Source organism: Zonotrichia albicollis, chromosome Z (genome assembly GCF_047830755.1).
Source record: "Zonotrichia albicollis isolate bZonAlb1 chromosome Z, bZonAlb1.hap1, whole genome shotgun sequence".
Lineage (NCBI taxonomy): Eukaryota > Metazoa > Chordata > Aves > Passeriformes > Passerellidae > Zonotrichia > Zonotrichia albicollis.
Window position 1 is genome coordinate 32,612,922 of NC_133860.1, and position 11,599 is coordinate 32,624,520.

At 39.1% G+C, this 11,599-nt stretch overlaps 1 protein-coding gene across 4 annotated transcripts in view; it reads left to right on the forward strand.

Moving 5' to 3' along the window:
• ITGA2 (integrin subunit alpha 2) overlaps positions 1–11,599 on the forward strand; it is a 67,271-nt gene that overhangs the window by 53,988 nt on the left and 1,684 nt on the right. For all 4 annotated transcript variants that reach the window (XM_026795629.2, XM_014269593.3, XM_014269592.3 and 1 more), the window contains 8 exons: positions 347–423; positions 522–605; positions 3,685–3,787; positions 4,573–4,683; positions 5,147–5,251; positions 5,561–5,674; positions 7,917–8,006; positions 11,266–11,382. In XM_026795629.2, the coding sequence (XP_026651430.1) occupies positions 347–423; positions 522–605; positions 3,685–3,787; positions 4,573–4,683; positions 5,147–5,251; positions 5,561–5,674; positions 7,917–8,006; positions 11,266–11,382 (801 nt within the window). The remainder of the gene's footprint in view (positions 1–346; positions 424–521; positions 606–3,684; positions 3,788–4,572; positions 4,684–5,146; positions 5,252–5,560; positions 5,675–7,916; positions 8,007–11,265; positions 11,383–11,599) is intronic.

The following is an 11,599-nucleotide window of genomic DNA, read 5'->3' on the forward strand; positions in this document are numbered from 1 at the left end:
GCTCAAAGTGGACCTGCTGGAACAAATTGAAGAAAAGAGTAAATACAAAGCTTGTGTCAATGCTAGAGTTTAAAATGAAGGAATTGTGAACACCTTTTGTTGCAGCTTACAGCTAGTTGTACACAATTTTAAAATGCAAATGACTCAGGTTTATGTAAGAATGCCAACTTGTATGGGAATGTAAGAACAAATTAATTCTGACTATTAAGACATTACTGAAATATTACATGGAAATCTGTAGAGAATTCACATATAGAGGGCAGTTCTAGATTGTTACACACATGAATAATGTCTTTTGGGATGTTGTACCAACTTGTTTACTATGTGTCACTTGTCTCTTCTGTAGGTATCATTTGATATTAGCTTTGATTTCAACCTTAAAAATCTTCAGAATGTGGCAGTTCTAAGTTTTCGTGCATGGAGGTAAAGTACATAATGATATGAAAGCAAGTTAGGTATTAAAAGTTTATTTGTATAAAGCAATATTTTTACACTTGACTCAAATGTGTTTTGATGAACAGTGAAAGTAAGGAACAGCAAGACTCGGACAACCAGGTCGCCTTATCAATTCCTTTGCGATATGATGCAGAAATTCACTTCACAAGGTACGCTGATTTATGTAAACAGACAAGGGCATTTTGACAAGCTACTTGAAGTAACAGTCTTGAAAGGCCACTAAAATATAATGAAGCTTTGCTTTTGTTTTGGAAGTCATAAGAAATTCCCTCTTCACCAGTAGTTGCAGATTTGTCCATCCTTCCAACCAAACTTACATGTGAAAAATTAGGAAAGTTGTGGACCTGTGTTTACCTCCAAACACTTGTTACAGATGCTCCTGTGAGCAGAATTGATGAAAAGGTCAAACAGTGCACGTGGTTTTGATAACATAATTAGTATATACTGTATAATAACACTGGGCTTCTTGGCTCAAATGTAATGACATTGGATCAAAACTGGAGTTACAGTGATCAAAACTAAACAAAGGAATATCAGAAGGAAAAATACGCTCCCCTCAGTAAAGGAGGAAAAGAAAAAAAAGAAAAAAATTATGGACGTATCTGCTGAACCTAGAGCAAGAATATAAATTTTTTAGCAGTTTGAGATAATGGTTTGAACTCAAACCTGAGGTACACCTGGCAGATTCTCCCTTGTTGCAGTTGCACTGGCACTGGAAGCAGACATCCTGCTTTCCCATGCACCTATCCAGATTCTGGCTCAAACCTACCCCCCTTGCTGGGTGCCAGCCCATGTAGAAGGCAAGTCAGGGCTGTTGCAAGAGACATCCTTTACCCTGGAAAGGTAAGGAGAGGCAGCTGAGCAGGCAGGGGGAGAGAGACCAACAAGAAGCCTTTTAAGACCTTTTATCTTTATGTAGTGCTCTTGAAAGTCCTTATCTTGAGCCCTGGAAACACTTGGTGATTTGTGATGCACTCAAACAGTAATTAGTCTGTTGCTGTTCCAAACAAGAATTATTTCAGTTACAGTTTAACATAGATTGCAACTGAAACAAAAATACATGGGTATCACTCTTGGATCAAGGTAGGATGTTTGAATTTTCATCAAAGAATAGATTTATTTATCTCTCCCAAATACTGAATTTCTAGGATCAACATGTAATTACACTTAATGCACTTGGTCACCAATTCTTGATGAAAAAATGCTTTTTCATCCCAAAATGTTAAAAAATTAGTAAATATAAATAGATCTAAAAATCCCAGTTGATATTCTCTTTTATTTAGAGAATAACAGAAATTTTTAAAAGAGGGAGCTGCTTCAAAATGCACAGCAACTATGGATCCAGGAAATTAATATTCAGAGATTACCATAGCTACAAGTACTGTTGGCTGCTGTGTAGGATGAGCTGGAATAGGGACCACAGTACAGAAGATTAATGTTACAACCTTCTTTGCAGAAGCAATTTCAAAATATTTGAGACATGCATCATGAATAGGTGCACCAGTCTTGGAGTCATGCAGAATTTTTGAGATTATTTTAAATGCAGAAAAGCATTTAAGTGAGTGGTTCAAGTTCTTTCAGCTTCTTGAGAAAGTTGCATGAGAGCTCACCAGCAGCAGCAGAGACTGCAGGAGCATCTGTGCAGAGGGCTAGCTTCTTAGGAAATTCAGATGGTGCAAACTTGAATCAGTGGGTTTAATTAGCTGAGAAATATGGATTGAAATAAATGCTTCAGAAGAAGTGAGGAATGGAATCTATAAAAGTTATTCAAGGGAAAACAAGAGTTTGAATTCAGCTACATCTCCTGAATATGAAAAAATTCAATTTCATATGCACATCAAAGAATGAAGGAATACCTACTGCCAGAAAATAGTTAGTTATTTTTGCAGATAATAAATTTTAAAGAATTAAATAAAATGCATATTAAGCCATGGCATAACTTGGCTTAGAAAGTATTTACCTGGAATTAGTTCTTTCTGAGGCAGGTGATGCAGCCAAGAAGTAATCCCTTGAAATACAAGAGTTGAGAAAAAAGTATTGTTTTGCTGGTGTTAAGTCTTTCTAGGGATAATTTCCTGAGTTTCTAGGAGAAGATGTAGCAATATGTCTTTCCAGAGACTTCTGAAAGGACTAGGAAGCTGATACTCCACATCTGGGAAGGACTGGATCTTCAGCAGTGAGAAAGCAGAAAATATGTCATGTGTGTTCTCATTGGAGTCCTTGTAAGCAAGTCCTTCAAGGAAAGGGCCCATGGGAGAAAGAGGAGGTTCAGAAAGGATCCACAGTGCAGTATGGAGGACCATCATTGATAAGGAAGCACATCTGTGAGACTTACACACATTAAATTAGGATGGTACTCATGGATGTTACCCAGATAAAACAGGGAGAGAACAATAAAGATTATAGATTCCTTGTGGAACAGGAAGAGCTGATGTAGGAGTTGTAATAGCCTCTATTTATTGTTAACTCACCAGTTTGCTTTTTGACTGCTCAAATTAGCCTTCTAATGAAAGGTAATGATGAAGAGCAGATACAGTTCTGGCATGATTTAGCAGAGGAGCTGCTCACAGGTAGCAAGCAGTGGGTGTGATGCACTGCACAGGGGTGTTTTCCTTGCCTTTGAGCATGGTTCCGACTAACTGAGCTCCTCAAGCACCCACAGTTCCTTGCACCATTCCCTTCCATCACACATCTGCGATTCCATGCTGCAGTGAGCTGAAACCACCCTTGTGTTACTTCGGAAATTCTGGATTTTAAACCTCATAATTACTGAACAATGTGACCCAAAGAGTACTGTGAGGGCTATGTGATATGTGCCATCTACATAAGCAGGGTGATGGGTGTGTTTCCACCCCCAGCCACTTACAGATGTACCAAGGGAGACAGTCAGGAAGGCCCTTCCTGAGTAAAAAGGTGACTGCAAGGGTGAATGTTGCAGTTTGTGCACAGAGAAGAAATTTGCACTATGGCCCTGAAACAATGCAGGGTCTAGAAGCCTGAGAGAGCCTGTATCCTGTACAATTCTCTTGTCTTAATTTCACATGTTTGTTCCAGCTCTGGGCTTCAGCACACCATTTTCTTAACCAACTTTGTAAAATTCAAACAACAATCTAAGTGACTGACTTCTCTCTCTGTACTTCTGACCTGTTTCACAAAGGCATATCCAGTAACATATGTTTTCAAAGCAGCTGCCAAATTGAAATGTATTGTTTTATGGTTGTTAACCAGGCTTGCCAATATCAACTTTTATGAAGTATACTCTGGTCATAACATTCCTTCCACTGTGAATAATTTTGAAGATATTGGCCCCACGTTCAACTTCTCAGTTAAGGTTAGTAAGTCTGTTTTGTTCTGGTTCAAGAAGTTGCCTTAGCTCCCTCTGTAGCCTGCTCCCAAAACCTTGTTTAAAAAAACACTCCTGCTTTCATTGTCTGATTTTGAAGCTTTTGAATAAGTCAAATAAGAAAAAAATAATTGCAAATAGCATAAGTTCTTGGAGTCTTCATAAGGTTAAGGAAGACATTTGCACCAGTAGAATGGGGGAGGGATTGGTCCTGCACTGTGTATATATTTAGAAGATGGTTAATGCTTAACTTTAGGCCAGCTTCGACTGTTTTTTCACAGAGTCTTCTGACAACTTGATAAAGAAAAACAAGTGTTTGCGGGCTTGGACTTTGAAACTTGAAGTTTGGCGAGGGTTAAGGGCTCAAACCTGATGCAAGAACTAGCCAAATCACAGTGCTTATTAAATAACACAGAAAAAAACCTTAGATGCAAATATGCAACGTGGAAGAAAGTTAAATTATGTTCCATTTCCATTCCTGTAACTGCTACTCCAAAGGACTAAACAGGCCTATTGGCTGTGGCAGAACATTTGCTTTTCGAAACATATTTCATGCAGTTAATATGAACTCTGCTAAGAAAACAGACAGGAAACTGGAGCTATACAATATACTTTCTGCTTTACTATTCACAAAATTACTACTCCAGTGTCTTAGTAAAAAAAAAATTGATATAAAAGGAGTCCAGTTCTTCCATACTCATCCATTATTTCTAATTTTCTTGGTGTATCAAATAATTTATGTGTAGCTACCTGAATTAACTCTTGCTTTGCAGGTAACAACAGGAAGTATTCCAGTAAAGATGGCATCTGTAACAATCAATTTTCCCGAAATGACCAGCAAAGGCAACCCACTGATGTACCTAACTGCAGTCACCACACATGAGGTATACAACTGAATTCTGTTTTGGGAGTTTATCAGTACTACAAACATTAATTATCTCCCCAATATTATGGCTTAATTTAAGGGAATCCATACTCTTTCTCCTTGTCCCTTCCTCATAAAGAGGGAACCACAATGCCAGCAGTACACTAGGTTATTACTTTGCAGATGTGGAGTATCTGGATCTCTTCAATTAGGTCCTTCTCCAAGTTCCTGAGAAGTTTATTTTAAAAATGATATTATTAGATGAGGAAAAGCCCTTCAGGTCAATCTAGGGACAAAAAAAAAGTGTCATAAGAATTACTTACTCCTGACCAAAACCACATACTTTTAGTTTTCTAAAGAATTCAGTGTTCACACTTCAGCTTTTAATAGCCATCATTTAAGCCTGGAAATATATATTACTACAATGAGTATAAACTCCCAAGTAGCATGTCATCCACTCTTATTCCTGCCATCTTTCCTAGGTCAGAGGTGTTACTTGTGATGCTCAGATAAATCCACTGCAAATAGGGAAAAGACCTTATTCTCCATCTTTCATGAAAGAGAACTTCAGAGCTTCCAAAGAACTGGTGAGTAAAACCCAGGGCTGCAGTAAGCAGGACCTTCTGAGCTGAGGGAAGCAGAGCTGACCTTCTGAGCCCACTGCTGTGCTTGTAAGGAAAGCTGTGATGGGGTGGCATTCCTCATTTACAGAGCAGGAGCTCAGCCTATGGATATTCTTTCAGATACTGCATCTGCTTTAGCACATCCTGTAAGCACTTAATTTGTATGCACAGAACGGGAAGGGCAAGGGGAAAAATTCTACATGTTGCAAGAATATTTTTTAAAGTGTATTTTTAATGCATGCTGTTGCTTCTTCTTGCTGTTTCCCCGGGAAGAACTGTAAGAACGTGAAGTGCAGTACCATCACATGCAAACTGGAACACATTGCACTGAAGGGAGAGTACTTTGTAAACGTGTCCACCCAAATCTGGAATGGAACCTTTGCTGCCGTGAGTATCAGCTGCATCTTTATAGAGAATACAATATTCAAGTATTTTCAAACTCCTGATATTTTTCAAAGTCCAGTACAGAGACCTTACTAAGAGAGTACAGAGTACTCTCAGAGTACTTACGGAGTACAGAGACCTCAGTCTAGAAAGACCTTCCTTTACTTTGTATAGATGTTATTTTTCCTGATTGAAAACTTGAATGTGAAAGTAGTGAGGCTGCATAACAGAGGTGATAAAACTTCAGTCCAGCACAGAATCTAAGAAAATGCTATGATAGTGCAACCTTCACTGCTGAAAAAAAAGTTTCCTACATCTGTTAGAATCATTCTTGGGGAACTACAATTTCCACAAAACTCATCATAGGACAGCAGAGCACAGTACCATCATAGTCTGTAAAATAATCATGCTTTTTAGCTTTTGAACATCACAGCACACATCGTGGTCATTTTAGATCACATCCAAGTACCAAAGCCCTGTTACTGCTGCCAGTTCTATTTGCTCTATTTGATAGAGAAAGTGTGGAAACCATCTTTAATTGATTTTTTTGTGTTTATTAGAGTCGGTGTTAAAGAAACAGTCCTTGCTTAGAGACCTACAGGATGCTTCAAAAAACCATCAATATCTCAGCCTATTTTCAATCACTATGTGTCCTCCAGGATATAACTCATCATGAGTTACCAGACTTTTGAAGTTAGACAATGTTTACTTCTTAGCTGGGCAACCAACCAAATGATCTTGGAGCCCTGGGTTTGCCTAATGCGTCAGGAACATGGCACAGTCTCCGTAGTGTGTCTGGTGATTGTTGTGGCAGGTATTGACATTTAACAGCAGGGCTGTTGTCAGCTCCAGCATTCAACTGTTAAAAGGAAAAGGTCAGGTTGATATTGTTAAATATGTTATGGCAGTGTGCGACAAAAAGCATCTGTCTGTCTTTAGTGTTTGTATTTTTCTAATCAGCTGGGTCAAGACCATTTGTTAGTGCTGTTAGGTATGCAGAAGGTGGAGACCTGAAAAAAAAGGTTATTACCCTCACTAACAAGTGAGTGGGAATGGTTTGTTTACCATCACTGGCTGATGGAAAGGAAAGTTCATATGTGACAGTTCTCCTCACATCTCCCATTTTGTAATTTTCTATTTGGTTGTAAAAAATTCAGCACAAATAGTCTTGCAAGCACTCTCTCAATCATGCACATTATCAACCTTTTTATTTAGTGGCAATCAGCCATTGTCCAAGAAGGACATGGCAGGCTTGCCAGTACCTGCTAAGCACAGAAAAGATGTGTTTAGGAATTGAGGTGCTTTGAAAAGTGCTCAGGTGTTTTTCTAAACTTTTAGGTGTGCAGGACACACTACTTGGGCAGATGGCCACAGTGCAGGGATGCAGTAACTCACTGCAGAGCCAGTCACTTTGGTCTGTTGGCCACTGCAGACCCACAGCTGCCCACAGTATCTGGCCCTGCCACAGAGCAGTGGCTGAGGAGGCAAAACGGCAGAGCAGGCATTGCCTTTGGGTCAGCTGGAGAGAGTGGTCCTGTGCTCCCACGGAGCTGAGGCCATTCCTTGTGGTGCTGTGGAACTGCAGCAGTGAACTCACAGTGTCTGCACAGCCATGCACCTCTCCTCCAGTACATCCACAGAGGGAAGTGAGATCTGGCACAAGGTCCCTTTTCAAATAGGAATTGGCTGAAGATTTTTGTCATCATCTCTGTTTAAGCTGAGAGAGCTATGTCAGAATTTGAGACGTGGAGAGGAACACAGTGAAAGGAAAAAATAAATGGGGAAAAACAGAAGCACTGGATAGAAGTGAGGGCGGGGGGAAGTAAAAGAACATCCAGTTTCCATTTCTTTCAAAGGCCAGAGATATATTCCCATCTGTCTTTTGTTGCTGTGTCTTCTTTTCTCACTGCTATTTCCCCCCATCTCTTGCCTGATAGCTTTGAAATAACTATAAAAAGGGTTACGTAAATATTTCCTTCTGTTTTGCTTGAACTGTACATAAAAGAAAAAGAAAAACCAGTTCCTCAATGTCACTGCTAAGTGGATTACCGATATATTATTACTTTGATTGACATGTTTGCTGGGGAAAAATATTAAATTAATTTTCTTAATACTGTGATTTTCTTTTCTGGCTGTGAAGTCCTCATTTCAAGGACATCAGACCTCAAGGACTTTCAGAATATCTACATTTTAATTGAGTTGCCCTATTGCAGAACTTTACAGTTGTTTTAATCTTCTCTTTCAGTTAATTTTCCAGACATTACAACTCTCTGCAGAAGCAAAAATTGATACAAATAACCCTGAGTTATTTATCATTGGAGAGAATACCCTAACTGTAAGTGATAGTTAAGTATATTTTTTCAACTTCTCTATCTTTATCTCTGTATTAAAGTGATAGTATTTCATTTTCAGCATCCTTTAGGAGTACACAGCAACTTGATTATGTTGAAATAATGTATCATTTGACTATATACAAGTCCCTTAAGCTATTAAAATATTTTCATTTCAGCCCACTGCTATAAAAACCAGATATAGTTAAAACCTGTAGGTCTTAAATTGTAGAACTCTGAGAAAAAGTCAGCTAGAAACTTCTGAAATTCAGAGAGCTTTCTGTTCATGAAAAGATCAAGATTTGGCTTTCTTGCTGCAATGGAATTAGTTTTTATAGATAAATGAGCTCTGGGAAACCTTCTCACAAATCTGACTTATAGTTTTACTTACTTCTATAAGAGTATGGTTTGAGGTTTCTACACAAATGTTTGGCAAAGTTCTCCAGAAAATAATCTCATTTGTAAAGGAATGTGGAATATTTTTAGCATTTGGAATAGCTGTCATATGGACAATGTGGACACAGTTAATCTCAAGAGAAGTCTCCATACCACTGCTTTATTAGTACTGAATTCTTCTTCCAAGCTTTCTATACACAAACATAAAAAACTCTGGAAGAATATAGTAGTACTGTGGAAATTACTGTTGTAATAAAAGAGGATGCCTTATTCTCTTAGTCTGTCTTGAGAGGAACACTCTTCCATTTTCAGTACTAATTTCAGATTTATTTTTACAGGACTTAATAGCCTATTTTACCCATAAAATAACCAAGGCTATTAAAAAGCAAAATGCAAATTAGTAAATGAGTCAAATATATGTAAGAATGTGCAGCATAGCCCATTCACAGGCAATAGAGAATTCAACTAAATGTGTACAAAGCAGTTACAGATTGGTCTCTCTCATTGTGTGGTATGATCGTCATCCAATACCATTTTTAATCACTGGTTTCTCATGGGTCACTCTATTTTTTGTGAAGAACCTGTAAATAAGCCATTTTGTAATCAGTAAAACCTCCAGTGCCTGAAGAGCAAAGGAAGTATGTTTTCACAGAAAAATTACATGCCAGTATTTGAAGTGTTCTGAGTGCTTCAGTTTGGCATGGTATTATTTCTATTATGAGATGAAGCTCATTACTATACAATGCAAATATTCCAGGTAATTGCACAGGTTTTTTAGGTAACTCATGAATAAGTATTTTTCCACATTTGAAGCATGGTACTGCCAAATCTACATTACCAGAAGTTCTGTTGGCAGTTTCAGGAGAACTAGAATTTAATTATTCAAATGACAGTTGAAAAATGAAAGTCAATTCCTCCCCCAGCCATTGAAACACGTGCAACTGGGACTTCTACACCTTTGAGGCAATAGCTGAACAGACCCTGAAAGTTTTCCACGGGGTTCCTTGGAAACCAAGTGGCTTTTGGGGATTTCCAGCCTGACCTTTACTCAACAATCTAGTGCCCTGTGAGAAGTCTTGGTAAATGTGCCAGGTTGTGAAGGTACATTCTCCCTAGAGCAGACACTTTGACACTTTTAGTCAGTACCCAGCACAGTACTTCTTGTCAGGCCAACAGGGATACCCAGTCTGCCCTTCACACTTCCTTGGGAACAGGACAGTACAGAAGCAAACAGAGCTTATTTCCCTTCTTACCCTGTTAATTTAAATGGATGTAGTAGGATACATCCAATTTAATATCTGCCTTACTCATCCATATTCTATATACCTAGTCCCTGGAAAGACCAGGTATTTCTGAAATGCATCTCATCCTAAATTTGATCCTGAAAATAACTAGGGTGAATTAGGCTCTTTAAAAAGTCTGTCCTCCTTTGGGAGTCAAGGAACCATGCTGTAGATAAACTCCAGATGAGTTGAATCCCAGTCTCATGGTGTCTTACTGACCACAGTTTAACTTCAGGAAAGATAATTTGTTCTTAGGCATCAATTTTCCTTTCCAATAGTGCCACTTCACTGTTAATCTAATGCAGAAAGCATTACTAGGCAAACTGCATATATGAAATTGGCTTCTTACATTGGATGAACTGGGTTGTTGTTTAGCCATATAAATGAATATTGCCTTCTGATGCTACATGGGGAAGGTGCTTAGGTATTTTTACGTAAAAGCTTTCACATTTTTTCCAATTTGGAAAGGACTGCCAGCTGGAGGCCAGAATGTTAACCTGCTAGAATCATCACTATGGCCATTCAGTTAGAAAATACACAAAGCCATCCTGCCTTGGTGAAATGAATACACATAACCACACCTAGCACAACATTGGAGCCTTCCAACAGAAATTACTTAAATCACTGAAATGTCAGTCCAGTGCAAGTTTCCCAGAAAGCTTAAGATTAAATTACTCCAGACAAATGCACTGAACAACCACCCTGAGAAAATAAACCAGTGTGACTTGTTTTATCAGGTTTCAGAAAGGAAAAAAAACTTTCAGCTAACTGCATGTTGTTCCAAGATTAAATCCAAAAATTTGACAGTTCATAAATATTACAGCAATGTCTCTCCAAGAAACTCTGTTATATGTAATTATATATTTGGCTATACCTAATCCAGTTAGATAGGGTATCACCTGAAAACTAACTTCCAGACACTCTATACTCCTCTGGGAGCTCTCTGGTATTGCTTGTGGTTCAGGAGATGTAGGTGTTCCAGAAGTGCTCCTGTTTGACCTATACATCTTGCAGCAAATCCCTGCAGTTGACCCAGGAGAACACAGATCACCATGAGATCTGTCAAGTCATTAGTGGTTTCATAGAAGGTAGGAACAGCAGGCAAAGGAGACTGAGGCACCTGCCCAGCAGGAGGATTGGAATTTCAGCAGATGTGATGGTGTCTGGCCTCAGTGATTAGTGCTGCCTTCTACAGCTGCTGAGCACAGATAACGGGCTCTGACAACGCTTGGTGAAAAGGAGTGCTCCTCCTGCAGTCTGGTTTTGGGGCTGTGTAAACATGGCTGGTTTACACAGCGATGGTGTGTGGAGCCTTTGAAAGGCCTGCTGTTAATGGACAGGCAGCTGGCAGGAGAGATTGGCCTGTTAAGCATGGCCTCTAGTCCCTAGCCCCTAGCTGGCATTGCTGTGTGCCACAGTGCAACCAGACACCCATGGACACCAGTGAAAGGGCTGCAATTGCTTGGTGCATTCCAGTCACTGATCCTGGAATAGGTGCAGTCCAGGCATTCTTGATCATTGGTTTACAAATCCTACCTTATTTGCAGTTCACATGAGCCCCTAAGACACAATCTCTCTGTTTCAGATCCCAGTTACAATAATGAAGCCAGATGAGAAAGCTGAGGTACCAGTAGGTGTTGTGATTGGCAGCATATTGGCTGGACTCCTCTTGCTGTTGGTACTGGTTGCTGTTTTGTGGAAAGTAAGTTGGTACTTATATCTTAAAACCAGAAAGGGATAAATAAATTTGGGCTATTTTCTTTGGAATCTCTCTTCTCTAGTGTGAAACAAAACCACATCTGCAGTTTGGTGGTATGAATAATACTGCGTTGACATTACACCCTTGACATATTTTAGAAGGGTTTATGAAATGAGTCCTTATGGAAAGCGGTAAGATGAAGATGTTAAATCACCTGCCA